Genomic DNA, 20,869 nt, shown 5'->3' with positions numbered 1-20,869 from the left:
GCTTGCTTCTGTATGTTCATATGTTCCCTTCCGTTCCCTCCGTCCTCGTGATCCTTTGGCATTAGAAACTCGACAGACGCTTTATTGCCACAACGATCCGCTCCTTTCATGCTTCAGGTGGTTCAACCGATTCTAAGACGATTTTGATTTTAACTCCTCTCTTGCTTCCTTTCGTACTCGTGTATTAAACAGCCCTCATGTGTCTTAATGTTATCCTTGTCTCTTGTTTTATCCTTTTCCTTCACTTCCGCCTTGAGTTTACGTTAGTACTGTTAATTTTCATTGTTAATTTTTGTAATAATAATCAAAACTATAAAAACAATAAATATCCGCATTTTAATTATTAGACCAGAAATATAAATAGTAGCCTACGTATAACAGTATAAAGTTGCCCGAATGCGAAATTCTACGTGGAGAAAGCGTGTTGCCAACAAGATGTATTGACAACAAAATAAAAGGGCAACCACAGCTGAGAATAGTGGTACACTCGAGGGACAAAGTTAAAGTACATGCGTACAGCTGTACTCCGACACTTGTTGTCAGCAGGACCTAGCACACACAGATGTTCGTTTTTGAATAGACGGAAATTCGTGACGCATTATGCAGAAAAATTCTAATAACCGAGATGAGGCGTAGGCTTCAACCTCGCGCTAAATAAAAGGAGATATGAAATGTAAGATGAACCATCGCAAAGGAAAAGAAACACAACGCAAGGCCTAAGACAAATGCAGAGCCAAATGAGCAGACCAAGACATGGAGGAGATTGATAAATCTCTCGCAGCTAAACACAAACCTTTCAAAAATCCATACTAATGCAAATAATTGCTCTTCAAATCCTTTCGAGGATATGCAACAAAAACACAGGATAACATCTATGTCCACATGCAAGGTACGGAATTAATTATAATATTTAAAAAATGATTATAACAATTGTTATTATTTATTTCAATTTCAGGTCAACCAGAACCTCCTAGAAAATGTCTTTTCTCAGATACGGCAACGAGGAGCCGTATACGATCACCCTACGTTAAGTTTTATTCAGTTTATATATCGAGCCAGAGTTATGATACTAGGTAAATCACCTACAATTTTACAACACCGGATGAGTACACCGGATGAGTACCTAACGTCGGCGGGAGCCTGTTTAGAAGAACCTTTAATGAACGACAGCATACATCAACAGAACGAGGAATATGTAGCAGCAACTATTTTTGCAGAAGCAGATATAACACCCAATCTACCGGATATGCTTAGTATGGAAGAAGCGAATGGATTATTCACCACGGAAAACAGCGACGTAGAGAGTGATGTAAGTAACACACTAATCATTTTGACCGAACAGGAAGAAGATGGACTACAGTACATAATAGCCTATTTGGCAAAAAATACAATGAAATGTATTCGGATTTGGACCTGGGAATACGATACCAAAATTTTATTGAACACAGCTATTGCCAGCCACCAACATTTGTGGATCACTTATCTCTAGGATCACTTATCTTATCTCAAACCGTCATCAAACTTTTGGAACCTTGGGAAAAATGGAAAAAATATTTCAGAAGCTTAACCCAAACGGAAGCCTGCACAAAAAGCCTGAAATAGTTAAAAGACTGGTGGCTACAATTGATCGACTGGTTAATTGTACTTTGGAAATAATCAAATCTTTCGCTAAACAACGGGTAATACTACGGATGCGATATTTAATATTCACATCAAACGAAGAAGCTTCACGAAAACGCAGAACGCAGCAAGAGGGCCGAAAAAATGTAAAAAAAAACTGAAAAGATGGTCAACTAATCTCATAGAAAGGAACAAAAGGCTCAAAACATAATTATTGGACATTGGAACAGCAACAATAGCAGCATAGAGAAACATTGTTTCAGCGTAAAAAAAACTTATGCCCATTATAGTATGGGTTAAGTGTGGTCTAATCGAACGTTAATACCTTTCTCCCCGGCATAACGTTCGGTCTCCAACACTATTGAACGGGGGTGGTGGTTTGTACCATCTACCATCCTGGACCGGCGTGATCTAAGGTTCCCTGACAAAATGTTGTTAGAAGCAATTTGGCGCAGCAATTTGCAATCGGTTGAAGCATTTGTCGGAAGCAGGATAGCCGACAGCGCATACTGGTCGCACTGGCGCTGAAAAGGATACGTGCGAATGTGGGTGTAGGACGAACGCACTCAAAAGAAGGACAGCTGTGCATGTAAGGTCGAAGCGGACTGTGTGAGTCGGTGTAAAAAGGAAGAGTAACGGGACTGGCTACGGATGCGAATAGTGCACATTTTTTTAAGTTTTTTCTTTATTCTTTATTCTTATTTTTGTGTAATAAAGTTTATACTATCAAAACGCTAATCGTGCTACCCTTGTGCCTAGAGTTGTACTAGCCACTGCTTAGTACTGCTGCATACAGGGTTTTCCAGCCCAGTTCAAATATATAATGGGAGATTTCAAATTCGTAAAACGCAAAGTGAAAGAAGCACGACAGTATTCAAGTCTGGAAAGCCAATTCAAAGTAGTAAGATAGCACCTCAAAATCGTAACACCAAATCTCAAATTCAGCAGTTGTTTACCCCTACTGACGTTTTGGCGGTTCTGGCGGTAATGATTTTACGGATTCGAGACGTAGTTTTACCATGTTGAAAAGAGTTACCGGATTCGAATTCGATATACATTTTCGGATACACATTTTACGTTGTTGAAAAGTGGTGTTAAGGTGTTGAGCTGGCCTGAGAAACCCTGTAATTATCGCTACCTCTATCCCATAATTTCGAAGAACCGCCAAAACGTCAGTAGAGGTACACAACTGCTAAATTTGAGATTTGGTGTTACGATTTTGAGGTGCTATCTTACTACTTTGAATTGGCTTTCCAGACTTGAATACTGTCGTGCTTTTTTCACTTTGCGTTTTACGAATTTGAAACCTCTCATTATATATTTGAACTGGGCTGGAAAACCCTGTAAGATTAGTTAATAAGAGAGATGATTTTAATCGGATGCGGCAGAGTGGTTTCCGTTGTCGTGAAGAACATTTTTAAATTAGCAAGATGAAATAATGCAGCGGAAATCCTGAAATATAAAAGTAGCATCAAATCTTTTTTTTTAAGCCTTTTTTTGACAAAAGAACTTATGTGCGTGCAGGTGTGCGTGTTGTCTCGCGCAGTGTTGTGTGTTTCGGTGAGAGAGCGGTACAGCATGTAAGTATTTCCGCTCCTAACGCGTTGCACTATTTCTCTTGCCAAGTGTCGTTCGGTAAGTTATCCTTTACGTATCGTGTCATTCCTCTCCTTCTCATCTGTTCGGTGTTGATCCGTTCGCACCGGCTCTACCACGGAGGTGGAGCCGAACGATACATCAGAAACGTACTTCATTACAGTGAAGCGCAAAAGTTCTGATCCAGGACTGACGGCCAAAAAAGAGCCAGTTTTGTCCCCCGGTACTTCGTCGTGCTCTCCCGCAGTGGATCCGAATCCGAGATGTAGGGCATATCATGCATCCTATAAAGGGGTGCATGATGTCTTCTTCATGACCAGTAATAAACCACTGAATGTGAGATCGATCACTGCATCGATCTATAAAAATATACAGCGGTCCATAATGTTTTTCGGCTGCGTCCGAACAAGATGCGGGTCTCCGCAAAAGAACGGAAACAAGCCAATGCGATTGCGACCGACGCGTCCTTTACGGAGGATTACCGGGTATACATACCCGGTGGATTGTTAGAAGTAATCAGTGTTATCGATAACTTCGAATACCCCCTGGCCATACGGAGAGGGGGCATTCTTGCACCAATCTACTCCTAATGCCGAAGTCCATGAAGTTAAAAAATCGTACGCTGTAAGCCTGGTTGACGGAAAGAAGGTGTTGACTTCCTCGCTCCGAATCACTGTCGAAGGCACAGTCCTTCTGGATTCCCTGCTTTTGGAGGGACTTCGTGTGCCAATTCTTCGACCATTCGTGTCGAAAGTTGCGGACTGCTTTCACTGCCGCCAGATTGGTCATGCAGCTCCTTATTGCACGAACGCGCACTCCACATTGAAGTGCAAGTCCGCGACCGAAAAGTGTTTGTCTGCATTGCAAGTCTACGGCAGAAGACAGAGTACAAACGGACCGAAATCGACAGTGCCAGGGGTTCTTAAGCTGATATTTTGAAGACGACCCCAACCATGAACCCGTTCGATATGCTTTCCTTATACGCGGATAACGTATCGTTGCCCAATCTGGCTCCTCTTACAGGAGTAATATCATCTAATTTTCCGAGGCTGCCAACAAAAACAACCCAAAAAAAGACACAGTCTTTGCCCAAGAAGGCACCACGGCACCACGTGAAAACAGCACCACACCAACGCCCTCCTCAGGATAATTCCCCACGTGATACTGGTAACCCCTCCAAATCCCGCAAGAAGCCGAGACCCAAAAACCTGGCGTTCCAAAATGAGCCCAGATCTTTCTTCCAGATCCCTAGTCTGACAGAGATTCTACAATTTCTGATCGAGTCCCTCCACCTTCCGCAGCTACATGCGGGTATGGTTCCCTTGGCGTTTCCCTTCCTAAGAGCAATGGTTAAACAATGGCTGGAACAATGACCTTGTCTTAGTATGATGGTCCGTTTGGACGAATAATATGTACAATGCCTACCATTCTACATACATGTTGTACAATGAAACTGCAGAAATTGTATTGGAAAAATAGACTCATTTAAAGTTATTTTAAGGCAACATACACCGTTTTCGAGCCCAAGTAAACATTCGTCAACTGCATCTAAACACTGTTCAACCGTAAGTAAACATTTGACGTCCAACTGAAATGCTGTTGCCTATTTTGCTTCTATTGCCCAACGTGAAGGAAGGCGCAAAACGTTCGCCGACGAAGAATTGACGGCTTTACTGGAGGAAAATCACTGCCAACCCTGCGGGCAAAATAGCTCGGTTTTAGCATGTTGCCTCTGTTACTCCTACACAAAAAAATTTTGTATTCGTGTAGGAGTAACAGAGGCAGCATGCTAAAACTGAGCTATTTTGCCCGCAGGGAAACGCAAGAAGGGCTTGCAGCCGTGCTTGGTGTAACTCGTCAGGCCATATCATTACGGCTGAATGCATTAGGCATGAAACAGAAGGAGGGCAGCCCAGGCAGCAATGACTTCCCCTCGTTTCACGTCCGATTTCTTCCCCGCGCGGCTCAGCGCACCCACGAACGAAAGTGTCGCGCCCGAGAGCTGCTGTTGCAAGCTATTCCCTTCCCATTCTGGCCCAAACGAGCTTTTCTTCCCTCTCGCTCATCTCGCTCCTGTTCATTTTCGGGTGTGCAACAAAGTGAACGGTTTCGCTGTGTCGCATCGCACACACACACGCCGAGGACCTGCCCAAGCGGTTGCAAGCTATTTCCATTTCATTCTCGCCCACGCCATCTGTTCTTCCGTTTCGATCATCTCGCACTTAGCAAATTTTCGGTGTGCAACGAAGTGTTTGCTGTCGACGGATCGCACCGCACACACACACGGAATCGGCCATGGACCGTACCCATCTGACAATTTCCGAAGATTTTATATTGACCTCTCGCTTTTTCATCATTCCATCTCGCTATTTTTGAGTGGTTTTTGCGGTTCGTGCCCTGTGGTGAGCGGTTTTGTCAATGTGTTGGTGTTGATCGTGCTGACCGAGCGACCCGAATGTGATTTTCAAACAATTTACAAAGAAAAAAGGAAGAAGCAAACGCGGAACACGCACATGCACACAGTCCGCGTTGCCGGACTTCGTGATACGAGAGAGTGCAATATGGACGCGTTGATTTGAGGAGGTTTAAAATATTGAATTATCAACGAACTGTGTCCTCAAAGGTATGTAAAAGTGTTGAAAAATATACAGCACATTTATTCGATGCTAATCATGTTCTTGTGTTTCCATTTCAAGTGTTTCAGAAGACCATTCAAGGGTGGAATCAAACAGCATCGACAGCCGCAACATCATGCAACAGTGAACAGTGCAGGAAGGATGTTCATCTACAGCCAAGATTTCATCGTATACGTGTTTTGAAGTTTTTTTGTTCTTTTGAAGTGATAAATGTGATTAATTTACTAATTTATAGTAGTTAAAAATAATAAAAAAGTGAATTAACAATAGTTGTTAATATTGTGAAAAAACTATTGTGAAATAAAAAAAAAATTTGAAGTGTAAATTTTTGTGTACGTGACTGTCGAAAGAAACGACGAGAGAAAGAAATGGCGCACGATCGGGTCGCTCAGGATAATCGGCGCACGCGATTGGCTCGCTTGGAATTCATCGGCGCATGCGATCGGGTTGCTTCGGATTCAACGACGCGCGGTCGGGTCGCTTCGGAAATATTGATCGAATAACTTCGCCTAGTCGTTTAGCTGGTCGAACGATTAGTCGATCATTTTATGAGCTCCGTGAGTGTCTTTCTGCCAGATGGGTAATCGGCAGGAATAAGCTCCACCATGTTTGTTTATTATTAAATAATGGCGCTGATTAGTGGAACTACGGGCGAATGGCATGGGTTAAATTGTGTTGGTCAAATTTTCATATGATTGCAAATATTTGGATTTTATGCATATTTAATTATAAAAAATATCTTTTTATTGATTAAGTATTATTTTTAATTATTAAGAAGGGCAAATTAATCTTCGCCTTTAATAATTTCTTCCATTTTTGGACTTTATTTTGTGTCGAATAATGGGCATTATTTTCATGGTCAAAAATATTGATCTTTAATTTGCGATACTCCATAGTGCCGTTTGTTATTGATATTCTAAACAGTTCTATCAGTTTACCTTCTACCACACTCTCGCCATCTTACAAAAACACAAATAGTGCAGAAAAATAGTTTACAGTGTTATAACCAAGGAAAAAGGTAAGGAATGATAACAGTAACGGAGTAGTTTATTAATATTTTATTATGTGTTTTAGGTAAATAAAAGCAGCATGGATTCCTTTTTGCAGTCATCCAAAAGATCAGGCCAATTTTATCGGCGGATCCAAAAACGTACTGCTGATGAAGTTGAGGTAGAACAGGGAGAATCTAGTCAGATGCAGTTCGAAATTGGTAAGTAAAATCATCTTTAAACTAGTGATTATTATTAGTTTGAGGCAAATTGTGTGTAGGGAATATTATTAGTTTTACGCATCGCTGAAAATTGACCGATAATCGTTGAAAAACAGTGCGTGTAGGACGGTATTAAGTGCAATCGCATTTATGCGTGTAAATTGCGTGTAATGTGTGTGTTTGTGGTCCAATCTCGATCGGATAAACCGATGCCATTATAATATGATAGGCAATAATCATAGTTTAATGTGTGCGTATAAAAAAGTGCGTTAGGTCGCTGACCGCAGGATCTTGTAAGCAAGGAAAGATCGCGCACGAGCAAATACCCAAAGAAATGTAGAAGATATAGTGTGATTAATTCGCATTTTAAATATTAAATGTTTGCTATTTAATATTATTTCCGGTTTACGTACATATTCCCTACCGATAGTTGTTGTTATTTGTGATACAAATGTAGAACGGTGCAAAAATGTTAATGTTACATTTAATGCAAATTATGCAATGTTTTTTTTGCCTGTTAATGTGTTTTATTGTGTGTAATGTGTTTATGTGTTATTATAGATTTTTCTAACGCCTTTGTTTAAGTAGTAATATTTTTATTTAAGTAATTTACATTTGCTTAAACCACCACCGCAAAACAGTTGTAGCTGTAAAAGCTTAATATCTATTGATATTCAAATTTGTATTTGGTTGTGCTGGTGGAAAACGTTAATTTTTGTTTGCTTTTGTTACAGAAAATGATCGCATGTTGTTATTGGCAGAAGATGCAGAAATTGTGCCCGATGAAGATGATGTCCTGGAGGACATAGATTATATTGATGAGGTGGGGATGGATGAGGAATTTAACTGCCGACAGAGTTCCATAGAGGAATGTCTTCGGTTTTGGGCTCTGAAGACGAATGCACCACATTCCTCCATCAATATAATACTTAAAATCTTCCGGTTTAAAACCGAACTCCGTCCTCCCAAGGATGCTCGAACGCTTCTACGTACCAACCAAACCGACAAGGAAATCGTTACTGTCGGAGGCGGACACTTTTGGTACAATGGTGTTGAAAAGTGTCTTCGTACAACATTCAGGTGAGTTAATTTTTTTTTATTATTAATCTGTGGGATGTACCAGCTATTAGTATAGGTATAAGAACAAACCTAGCTATTAGTATTAATTTTTCCAGTCCACATTTCGAATGTAGAATCATAATCTTATGACCTGGTTCTATTTTAAATTTGAGCCAATGACAAAACGAATATTCGTTGCATATATAGGTACATAGATAGATAGGTAAATAGAGAAATAGATAAATAAACAAATAGATAAATAGACTAATTAGGTGTAGACAAATTGGTTTATGTATATTAGAAAACAGAAGAATACTTAAATTATCATAGCTGAAATGCATTTTTATAGTATGGCGATTAATAAACCGTTTTTTATTTTTTATTTTAGAAAGTTGCGCTTCGTGGTAGGTACTACCTTACCGCTAACGATTTCGGTGGACGGTTTGCCGTTCCACAAAAGTACGCGCCTAACATTTTTGATTAATGTCCATACTATGCCTCACATCAAACCCATGACGGTTGCCATATTTTTTGGGGTCACCAAACCGAGTTCGGCCCAAGAGTTTTTGGAGAAATTGATCCAAGAGCTCAACGAGCTTATGGAGCGAGGCATAGTATTAGGCCGCGACAGCACATTAGTCAAAATCAGCGTTCGTGCTTTTGTGGCCGATTCACCAGCACGAGCTTTAATTAAGGGTAAATATGAAATTTTTAAAAGGTGAATAAGCCATTCATTGTAGCCTTCCTTTGATTCACAAGGTGTATAAGGGTATGGGGCCAGACATGGCTGTTTGAAGTGTACGGTTGTTGGTTACAGTCATCCAACATCTCGAGCAGTCTGTTTCCCTACCGTGGCGGGCACGCCGAGGACCGACGCTGGATTCCGTCAAGGAATTTATGACGTTCACCATAGGGAACCTTCGCCTCTTCTAAACCTACGTGGTTTTGATATGGTGCAGCAGGTCCTTATTGGCGATCGTTTGCACGCTATTGATTTAGGAGGGATGCGATGGATGCTGCAGGCGTGGACGTTCGGTTTGTGGGGTGCTGGAAAGTGTACTAAATCAGAGTTTAAATATATCTCTGATCATTTGGAAAGCATCGCTTTGCCTTCGGAGATCCATCGCAAGCTTCGCAGCTTAAAGTATTGGAAAGGAACTGAATACAGTTCATTTCTGCACTATGCCGGTTTTGTCGTTTTGAAAGGCAAAATTAGCGACGCGCAATATGACCACTTCATGTTTTACTTCTACGCAGTTACATTATTTTCTTCTAATGCATATAAATGTAAGAAAACAGACGGTGAGGGGAAGGGAAAAGAACACACAGAGTATACTAATTTTCGCTGACAATGTTCTTTATTCCAACTCTGGACAACGACTGCCCCTTCTTACCCGCGCTCGCTGCTTTTATAGCGTACAGGTGACGCTATCACCTTTCTTTTCACATTCGGCCTTTCCTGACGAACTTCGATCCTCGAAGTCTGAAATTTATCTTAAGATCACTCTTTCCTTTTTTTTAAACACTGGTTATTCCTCCTCATCTTCCGATTCTACCGCCGCATAGGCCCACAGTTTTATATTATCCTCGCTGGTAGCCGTAACGCGAGGCCCTTCAAAGTCGGCTGCCCTTTCTACTTTGTACCGCCCATTTCGGTTTACCTTTGTTATGCGGTATGGGCCTAAAAATTCATTAGCCAACTTTTTCCCGCTAATAAACTGCGTTCTTTTTATCGCTACTAAATCCCCAACCTGATAACCATACTCCGATTTTCTTTTCTTATCGAACTGCTCTTTATACCCTATCTGTGCCTGCTCGATCGCTTTCTTTGCATTATTTCTGATTTCTTGCCTATCGCGCTCATATTCTTCATACCATTCCCGCTCCAGCATATCTTTCAACGAATCGTCTGACAAATATTTCATCCTAACACCGAACATGAGCTCAAACGGCGATCTTCCCGTAGATGAATTATAATGCCCGTTAATCGCACGTTGGACGCGGCCGACGCCTTTGTACCATTTTGCAGGATCCTCCATCACCAATTTGCCCAAGATCGATAACACCGTTCGATTGATCCGCTCCGCCTTTCTGATGACCGCCTTATTCTTGCAATGCTCCTCTGGATCGTACGGCGGAGCATCCATATCATCCCAATTTTCATCCTGCTGCTCGGGATCGTCACGCACACCCATCGATGTTCTTTCCCAGATCATTCGCTCCATTGCTGCCTCCAGATGCGAATACAACGCCGGCTGCGAGTTTTCCAACGTGTACTTCTCCACCTCAATCAGAGCACGGTCCGGACAGTTTCGCTGGTGGGTTTGCAGTTCCTCCTGCGGGACACGATGAGTGGTGTTAAAGATGCAAATGGCATACTTTAAATGCTGGTGTTGCTTTTCGCATTTAGTCAAATGCCTTTGGATACGGCCAGCCGGAATAACGTGCGTCTTATCGTAGGGACAAATAATCACGTCCCCGTAATTCTTGATGTGCAGTTCATCCATTTTCGAAGCGCCGCGTTGCACACTTACTGCAGTTACAACCGTGCAGTGAGTACAACCGTAGCTCACCAATAACTTGAAGCGTCATAATGAACTTTTGTTCATCAGTCCACCTTGCCATGGTAGCAACTCCCTCGAATTCTCGGAACCATGCTTTGATGTCGCGATTTACATCCTCGCCATATGCTTCAATCGAATCCTCCACATCACGAAACGAGTAAGGTTGCATGATTGCAGCACTATTGGGTTCGGATTTCGTCACAACTTCAGACATAGAAGCCTCCGCATCTTGATAACCAGCCACACCTGTAACATCGTTGTCGTGGGTATTCATGTCGAATTGTCCGTTGGCTTGCGCCTCGATCAGGCGTGCCGCCAAATCCTCCTTGGTTCCTGTTACGGGCAATCCGGCGTCTTCGCACTTTCGCACTAATCCTGTGCGCGTAAATTCTTCCACTAATTTTTCCATTGTCACTTTTTGACTGCTTAGCACACAGCAATAACACCGCAAACGGTTTCACTCCGCGCACGCAGCGCACGAAAATTCTGCGCGTTCAGCGCTTAATTACACACAGCTAAATCACGCGCACACAGCGCCGATAACACAAACGCACACAGCTCTATCAAGCGCACACAGCGCCGATACCGCACACAGCTCTATCACGCGCACACAGCGCCGATATTACACAAAACTCTACTCGGTACACAACCGTTTCTAGGAAATTCGCTATCCCACTTCTGACACCAAATGTAAGAAAACAGACGGTGAGAGGAAGGGAAAAGAACACACAGAGTATACTAATTTTCGCTGACTATGTTCTTTATTCCAACTCTGGACAACGACTGCCCCTTCTTACCCGCGCTCGCTGCTTTTATAGCGTACAGGTGACGCTATCACCTTTCTTTTCGTATAAATGTCATTGGAATGTGGCTGGTCAAATGATGGAACAATTTGTTATCGACTATGCAAAAATCTACGGGGAGGGTTATGTGAGTAGCAATATTCACAACTTGTTGCATGTACATGAGGAGCTTGTGCAATTCGGCTCACTCTATACAATAGCAGCATATCCGTTTGAAAATGCGCTTCAGCATATGAAGCACCTTGTACGAAGTGGTTGAAAAAACCTGGAGCAAGTTTGAAATCGGCTGTCCGAGTTGCAACTTTTTAATGCTCCGGATGAAATTAAAAATTTTGTTTGTTATATTTCCGGCCACAGCGATTATGTTACCCTACATAGGAAGGATTATAAATTGCAGAAAAATTTCCGAAACAGTTGGTTTCTTTCCACAGAGTACGAAGTTATCAAATATTGCTCGCCAGCGAGGGTATCTTCCTCTGTGAAAGTTACTAGCCAAAAACTGTTGGAAAGGGAAGAATGTTTTGTGTATCCGTACTCATCTGCTAATACGTTCATATGTCAGGGTAACATTAATAACCTCGATGCAAACACAACCGAATTTAACACCTGCAGTATTTTTTGCAAGCTTGTGGCTATTGCTCCGAATGGTGAAACGAAATTCGTTCCATTAATTCACACCATTAGAAGTGAGGATTAAACGCAAGACAACATGAACTATGAAACGAACAACGAGAGCAACGACCTGAAATTTCATGAAGGATGGATTATACTGCTGCGCCCTAAACCGATTTTTGAAAGTGCCACAATTCCAAGGTAAGTAGCAGCATATGTGGCAGCTAGATAATTTGATCAGGCGCAAGCAAATAGGTTTTTTTTATAAAAGAATATTTATATGTTCCAATTGATATGTTAAGGTTAGGCAGTAAAGAAAAATGTTGCGTTTAATCTGGGGTTTAAAATATGTTAAAATTAGACATTGATATTTGTTTAAAATTATTAACTTGTAATACTAATTGTATTTTGCCAGGATAGAATGAATATTTTACACATGCATTATATTTTAATTAATACCATTTATTATCTTGTCTTTTTAGTTACTTTTTCACCATTCATTAACATTTGGAAACATACAAACCAAAGAGATGGCTTAGTAATAGCGGGGCTGGACATCAGGAATGATTTTCGTTCGTTTTGAGAACAAACCAAAAAATGTAGGTAAGTCAAAAAATCTTAACACTGTAAAATTAACGTGCCACATAGAAGAAGAAAAAAGATGTATATGTATGTATATGTATGTATACATATGTATATTGTATATTACAATGTTCGCATCTGTGCTTTGCTTTTATATGTTTGCTCCTCTTGTCCATATCGTCTAGTTTAGAACAGTTAGAATAACTAAGGAATGTACCGAAAGTTTTGTGTACAGTAAGGTTTCCGGAGGTAAGGTTTGGGGCAGCCCGGGGGTGCATGTGAAAAACGGCGCCCGTCCACACGGCAGGGACCGGGTTCAAATCCCATCCGGACCGTCTCCCCGTAGCATGGAATGACTATCCTGCTACGTGGTAAAATAAGTCTTGATACGGCCAGGCCGTTCTAACCGAGCAAAAAAAAAACAAAAAAAAGGTTTCCGGAAGATCAGTTTCTTTTTATCGATAAACGCTATGTTCCGCGCTATGTTTATAAACCACTACGACAGTTGGTCGGGTACGATCGGTGCATGCGGGGCAGATTTCCTTAGATGGCGTACCGTTTGTCAGCGTTTGGCATTGTTCGTTTTTCGTAAGAAAAAATGTTTTACTGCTTCCATGCTGGGCATTTGTCCTAGGCATTGGAAAAGCAATAAAACATTATTAAATTTGTTAAGTGCAATTTTTGAGCCTCTGCCCGTCCAATTGCACTTAGCAAATAATTCTTTCGAAAAAACGATATCAATTGCCCTATGTAATATGTAATGCAATCGGGTATCTCCTACCAGACCGCGGATGTATGCCGACACGTTGATCATACATGCCTCGGTTCCAAGCTGCACATCAAATGATTCCAATTCTTCCAAATTTTGTAAAGGACTAAATTGAAACACTTGATGTGCAGTTTGCGCAGGAGTGATGAGCCACCCGGATTGCATTGCATGTTCCAATAATTGTCTAACGGCACGCACATCCCGGTGGATAGCTTGCGAACAAGCCAAAACACGTGGCAGCATGTTTTATCCACCGCGTCGGAAGATGATGGGCCCGGCGAGGAACGCGAAGCTGAAGCCGCTCCAACTCCCAGACCACGCGGTTGATCAACGTTCCCGGAAGATGATGGACCCGGCGAGGAACGCGAAGCTAAACCAGCTTCAGTTTCCAGCTCCCGTGGTTGATCAACCGCACCGGAAGGTGACGGATCCGGCGAAGGACAAAAAGTTGGAGCTGTCTCAGCTCCCAGCTCCCGCGGTTGAACAACCGCGCCACATGATGTTGGAACCGGCGAGGCACAGAACCCGGTTGTCACAGTTTGCAGCAGTTGATCAACCATGCCGGATGATGAAAGACCCGGCGAGGAACGCTTGGTTGAAGCCGCCCCAGCTTGCAGCTTCCGCCGTTGAACAACCACGCTGGATGATGTTGGAGCCGGCAAGCAACGCGTGGTTGAAGCAGCCCCAGCTCCCAGCTTCCGCGGTCGAACAACCGCGCCGGAAGATGATTTACCCGGTGGAAGCTGGGGGAATGAGGCAGCTCCAGCTCCCACCTCCCGCGGTTGAGCAACCGCGCCGGAGGATGACGGTTCCGGACGTGCTGGAAGCATGGGCTTAAGCTTCATAGCTGGTGAACCGATTGCTGACTGAAAGTTGGGTGCTGGTGCTGGTTCTGGAGCCGGACGCACTGACACTATTGTGTGTGTGTGTGGATACTTCCACGCACAATTTGCAGTGGATGCACCAGCATCAACACCCCTTCGGTTCCTATCTCCGCAGCTTTATTTTTAAGCACTGGCGGTAACGTGATTTTTTTCCCTGGCGTCAAATGTACGGGAAGTCGAACCATTCGTGGACAGCTTTCCAGGCGTTCCTCAAATGACTAAAAAGGCGCAAAAGGCACACGAAATATGGTTAAACTTATGTTTTACATTATGTTTTCTTTGTCAGCTACTTACTTTTGCGGTTTTTGGTCCCATTTTATGAATTAGTTTACGCACGGTTTAGAACTTTTAGCGGTGTTAGAAAATAGTACCAACCGTATTCGTTATTTTTGCCAACTAACTTTTTTATTTTCTCATCAACAGTTCTCATCAACATACATATTAAAGTTAAAGAAAATTTCGTATGGAAAGAAGGAGCCAAACATTTAAGTAAGTATGGATAAAAAAGAGTTAGAACGGGTGCACTAATTGTGTTCTATTTCACTTTCTCCAACAGCATTTCAACGGACACCGCCAACACCGAGTAGCGAAATTCCGAGGAAAATTAACCTGGTGTAGAAGGAGGACACCAAGCGGCGTGAAGGAAGGGGCGCCAACGCGCGGCTTACCCATATGGACGGAAGGAACGCACGCACGAGGCGAGGAAGAGCGGATCAGCTGGCGGTAGCACAGCGGGAGGAGTCCAATCAATCATGTTCTCATTTTTTACGATCCGAAATGTATTGGGGTGGGGGTAAAATGATGAGATGTTGCACGACACCCCACGCGACGCGTCGCATGAACCTCATCCACCGTGCTGCTGTTGCTGGCATAATGATGAGAAATTGGATGAAGTTGCTCCCATACAAAAGTTCATGGGACATCGGCAATTTTGCTGCCTGGGAGATGGATACCATACGAGTTGAAGTGTGAATTGCTGGTCCAGCGGCACAACAGAAAGGGGTTCTTGCACAGAATCGTGACGGGAGATGAGAAGTGGATTTTGTTCAGCAATCCTAAGCGCAAAAAATTGTGGGGATCTCCCGGTCATACCCCAACATCAGTAGCTAAGCCGAACATTCATAGCTCGAAAGTTATGCTGAGTATTTGGTGGGACGAGCTCGGCGTCATCTACTACGAACTTCTGAGACCGGGAGAAACACTCACTGCTGAACACTACCGAAAACAATTGATGAGATTAAGCCGAGCACTGCGTGAAAAACGGCCAGAATACTCATCACGCCACGACAAAGTCATTCTGTTGCATGACAATGCTCGGCCACATGTTGCTCAACCTGTGAAAAACTATCTTAAAAATAATCTTAATTCCATCTGTTTCGATCCATGGCACATGGATTGGCTGACCAGCAGTTCTCCTCCTATGAACAGATCCAGAATTGGTTGGAAACCTGGATTGCGTAAAAAAACGCATCATTTTTCCGAAAAGGAATCCGCGATTTACCCGAAAGGTGGAAGAACGTAATGTTGGAAGCCTCGAAATATGTGGTAAGAATGTTTCGGAGAACAAATGAACTGAACACGTTGAGGTTACAGCGAGAACTAACCTCTTTCTTTATTAACTATAGTTCATCGATTTGTCGACAGTTGCTTTGTCGACATTGGCAGTGTTGCCAGGAAGTATTAATATATTGGATGTATTTATACCAACACTCCTCCTCAATGTATTAATAGTTAGTACTATTAGTTCATTAATCCCATTGCTGTGGCAAACTGCCTTTGCTTAATACTCCCTAACGGTTTAGTGAGAATGTCGGCGACCATATCCTCCGACGCACAGTATTGAAGAACAATTTCGCCTTTATCATACAGATCCTTCGTGAAACATAAACGAGTGTCGATGTGTTTTGAACGTCGCGAAAGCCTTTCTATCGCCACGAAGTTGATACACCCAATGTTGTCCTCGTATATCACCGTAGAGTCATGCTGCTTCACGTCAAATTCCTCTAACAGTCGTCTCAACCAGATCAATTCTTTACACGTTTCCGCTAGCGCTATGTACTCCGCTTCCATGCTTGAAAGTGAAACACAAGGCTGCTTCCGACTTGCCTAGCTTGTAGCTGGCAAAATTGTAAGCTTTTCCGAGCGATCTTGTGGCCTGCTCGTGGTGTCTGGCCAAGGCTTGGAAAACTTCCCGCGCATGCTCGCACCCCTTAATAATGGGCAGCTGGTAATCTTCAATAAGGAGAATAATTGTTGCTCTGGCCTTGCCATCCGTCTTCTTCCATGTCTCCGTTCTCTTGTCTTCGCCAGGGAGCTCCGTGAAGACAGCATCCTATAAGTCCTCACGGACGAGTAGCATTTCCATTCGCACCTTCCACTGCGCCCAATTGGTGTTACTTAGCTTGGCGATGGTGAACCGGTGGTCAGCCATTTTCGTTTGTCTATACACACGCTTGGCGAATAATAGTTTTACACTCACACACGCTTAGCGAATTATTGTATTGTATGTCCTTTTTACTGTACACACGCTTGGCAAATTTTTGTTCACACAGATATGATTAGCGAATTATTGTACATGTCCTCGCACTCACTGTACCGCGTTTAATGTTCAACTATACCGCGTGGGCTGGGCCCATAACCTGTTGGAAGCCTCGAAATATGTGGTAAGAATGTTTCGGAGAACAAATGAACTGAACACGTTGAGGTTACAGCGAGAACTAACCTATTTCTTTATTAACTATAGTTCATCGATTTGTCGACAGTTGCTTTGTCGACATTGGCAGTGTTGCCAGGAAGTATTAATATATTGGAAGTATTTATACCAACACGTAATAGATAATAATGGCCAATACTTTGATTGACCCAATTTCTTCACATAAAAATGCCACGAGTAAAAATAAACTTATGAAAAAACGGCCGTTATTTATTTGCGCACCTAATATTTATATCTCACCGGGACCCAATCTTGAACCTGAGAAGATCAAAAAGGATCCATTAAACGTTAGCTACGGTTCTACCACAGCCGTTTTTCATCCTAAACGATCTTAACGCTCATGCACAAGATTGGGGCTGCTCGCACGATGATAGTCGAGCACCAATCATTAGGGATTTCCGCGACACTTTTAGATTGACAATCTTAAGCTCTGGTGAAGCAACTAGGGTGTCATCACCTATAGTACGAAATAGCACAATAGACCTATCTTTATGTATGTCACCTTTAGGGCTGGATTCAAAGTGGAAGGTTATCCAAGTCCCACTTGGCAGTGACCAATTGAGATCTCTATTGTCAATGGCAGTCGTGCAGCCGATTCATTTCCCGTCGAATGTGACCTGACGAGAAACATCGACTGGACGAAATACGGCGAACTAATGTATGCTTGGCTACGCCGTAAAGTAGCCAGTTTTTGCCCATACGAGAACCCGAAATGCACACTGAGTTTGATAAACAGGAAAATCTACTGGCATTTGATGTGGGCACCTATTTTGTACACAAAAGAAAATTGTAGTACATTCCAGTTAATATGGTTTCAGGTTTCTTTTAGCTCCGTCCATTGCGCAGGAATCGCTGGTCGAAGCAGTGCACACCGATGGAGAATTTCATGAAAATGAGGATACGGAAGATGCTTCTTCTGATGACCAAAGTGGAAACGATGATTCATTCGATTGTGATTTCGATGAAATATCTTTTCTAGATGGTCTGCAATTGTGGGCATTATTCACAAATCCTACGCATCGAGCGTTAAACTCGCTTTTGGAATTCCTGAGAAACAGAACGGATTTCAGTGTACCGAAAGATGCCAGAGCGTTATTACGTACACCGACAAATACGGCAGCAGCGATTTCTAGAGTCGATGATGGCCGTTTGTGGCATCATGGCATCACCAATTGTCTTCAGGCACATTTCAGGTAATTCAATATGCTTCTATATTAGTGACAATATGGTTGCTGTTCTTTGTAGGATTTACGATAGGTTCCGTGCTTTGTTATTCGTGTTTCGTGTTTTGTGTTTCGTGTTCCGCGTTTTGTGATCCGTGCTTCGCGTTCCGTGTTTTGTGTTTCGGTGTTTAGCGTTATCATTCGGTCACTAGAAAAATCCTTTCGATTTGATCTTCCCTCTTGAATATTCCCTTTCCAACCTCGTGCACTTTTTGAGCTATGAGGTAAGTCAGAGTATGACAATAATGTCCCAGTAGCACATAATTTATAAAGCACATAATTTTTGTAACATTTTTTAAAGACAAACAATCCCAGAACACGAAGAAATCTGGGCTGATTTTTCGATGGATGGACTTCCACTTCATAAAAGTGGGCCAGCGGAGTTCTGGCCAATTCTAATGAAGTTGTGCCAAATGCCCGATGTTCCTGTCATGGTAGTGGCAATTTTTTGTGGCCGATCAAAGCCTCAAAATGTTGAGCAGTACCTACGTTCGTTTGTGGCAGAAATGAACGAGTTACAGGAAAATGGTGTGCTCATCAATGGGTGTAATTACAAAGTGCGTATACGTGCAATTATTGCTGATTCACCTGTACGTGTTTTTATTAAAGGTATGCATTTAAATGAAGAAAACTGTTACATCTTGTTCTATCTATTCTAATTTTATTCTATTTCTAACATTCTATTTTTAGGAGTTGTGTCTTACAATGCCAGAAATGGTTGCCAAAAATGTGAGATAGTCGGACAGTACGATTCTTCATCTAGAAGAATGTACTACGAAGGAATCGGTGCATTGAAGCGTACTGATGACAAATTTAAAAATTTGGAATATCCAATGCACATAAAAATTCCAACTCCATTAACACAGCTCACAAATTTTCACATCATTCAAGATGTAATTGTGTCCGACCGGTTACATTTGATTGATCTGGGATTGATGAAAAAGCTGTTGAAGGGATGGCTACATGGACTAAAAGGATTCCCCCCGAAGTGGAGCAATGAACATGTTGGCGCCATTTCAACATTTTTAGAAAATTTAGAGCTTCCGTCGGAAATACATCGACAGATGCGTGGTCTCAGTTACCTTAAACACTGGAAAGGAACTGAACTGCGAACATTCTTGCATTACGCCAGCATTGCAGTGCTTAAAGATAGGATATCGGATGCCGCCTATCAACATTTTCTGCTGTTTTTCTGCGGAATCACGCTTCTGTCCTCTTCTGCATATGAAGACCATTGGGAACAGGCAAGGGACATGTTGGATAAATTTGTAAATGAGTTTGGTCATGTTTATGACAAAAGCCTTATATCTAGCAACGTTCACAATATCCAACATGTTTAAGATGATGTGTGTAGGTTTGGTCCGTTAGAGGAAATATCGACATATCCGTTTGAGAACGATTTCCAACGCATTAAAAATTTGCTCCGGAGTGGTAGTCGATGCTTAGAACAAGTAGTGAATCGGTTAACGGAGATAAAATTGTGCAATATTGCTAAGCCAAAACCACAGAGGAAAAAATATCCCATCCTTACGACAAAAGGTCACGACATAGCGTTGTATGTGAAACGTGATTTTCTATTAAAAAAAGAGCATAGAAACGAATGGTTCATGATGAAAAACAATGCTATTATGAAATATTGCCGAGCTGCGCAAGAGGGATCAACAATAGCTGTATACGCATACACATTCACCAAATATTTTGAACTGTTCCGAGATCCATGTTCTTCCAGAATAATACACACGTTTAGGACTCAGTTAAAAGACATTTCGCCATCAGTCGCTAAAGTAGATGTTGGTGATATAAAGTGCGAGCTCGTTTCAATTAAAATATACAACGGAGAAGGCCCAATAGTATCTCCTCTGCTGCATACTTTGACATAGGCAAATGACATTAAAATGTGTAAAACTTATTTTTTAAATTGTGTCAATGTTATTGTAAATGTTTGTAATGTAATGTTATTCATTTATTCACTTCAAACAGGCTGTCAAATTGTATTATCTCGCCATACTCTAATGTATATATTTCAAACACTACGTCTTTTGTGTAGTACCAAATAAAACTTATAACTTAAAATCTCAAATGGTAACTGTTGTTTTTTAGTGTTTGTCAATTTACAGTCGGTATTTAATTTAAAAACGTTTCATATTTTTTAATATACGTCTGTTTACTAGAGAAGAACAAAAATGTGCAACGCAAAACTGCCTACTCTTGTGGTTTTCCGATAACAACGAGATCTATTTGATTCTTCTAAAGGTGCAACTAGATGAGCGCTGCGACATGTCGCAATTGCGACTTAACTGTTAATCGATTGTCAAATCGAAAATTTGAACTGTCAAAAAAGTCGCAAGTGGTTTTGTCGCGCTGTTTTGCTCGAGTGGAGCAAAACAGCGCGACTTTTCATTTGCGACAATTTTGTTTACATTTTGAGTGTTACCGCTTTTTTAAGAGGACGCTATCTTCCAATTGTTCTTGCAGAAAGGTGCTGGTAAGTGTATTTTGAAGAAATAAACCGTGTTTTATGAAATATTCTACAATATAATTCCTGCGAAATTTAACGTGAAACTACACGACAATTTCCAAATTTGACAGTTTCGACAA

At 41.9% G+C, this 20,869-nt stretch overlaps 2 protein-coding genes across 3 annotated transcripts in view; both read right to left on the bottom strand.

The window, feature by feature from the left end:
- The window catches only part of LOC125775189 (uncharacterized), a 410,502-nt gene that overhangs the window by 330,883 nt on the left and 58,750 nt on the right, over window positions 1-20,869 (bottom strand). The window lies entirely within an intron of this gene.
- LOC125775162 (uncharacterized) lies at window positions 6,439-13,107 on the bottom strand. Its single transcript, XM_049445708.1, has one exon. It carries the CDS (start codon window positions 10,626-10,628, stop codon window positions 9,651-9,653), a length of 978 nt encoding a protein of 325 aa, XP_049301665.1. The 5' UTR covers window positions 10,629-13,107; the 3' UTR covers window positions 6,439-9,650.

This window comes from Anopheles funestus, chromosome X, assembly GCF_943734845.2.
Source record: "Anopheles funestus chromosome X, idAnoFuneDA-416_04, whole genome shotgun sequence".
Classification (NCBI taxonomy): domain Eukaryota; kingdom Metazoa; phylum Arthropoda; class Insecta; order Diptera; family Culicidae; genus Anopheles; species Anopheles funestus.
This window is presented reverse-complemented; position numbering and strand designations above follow the sequence as displayed.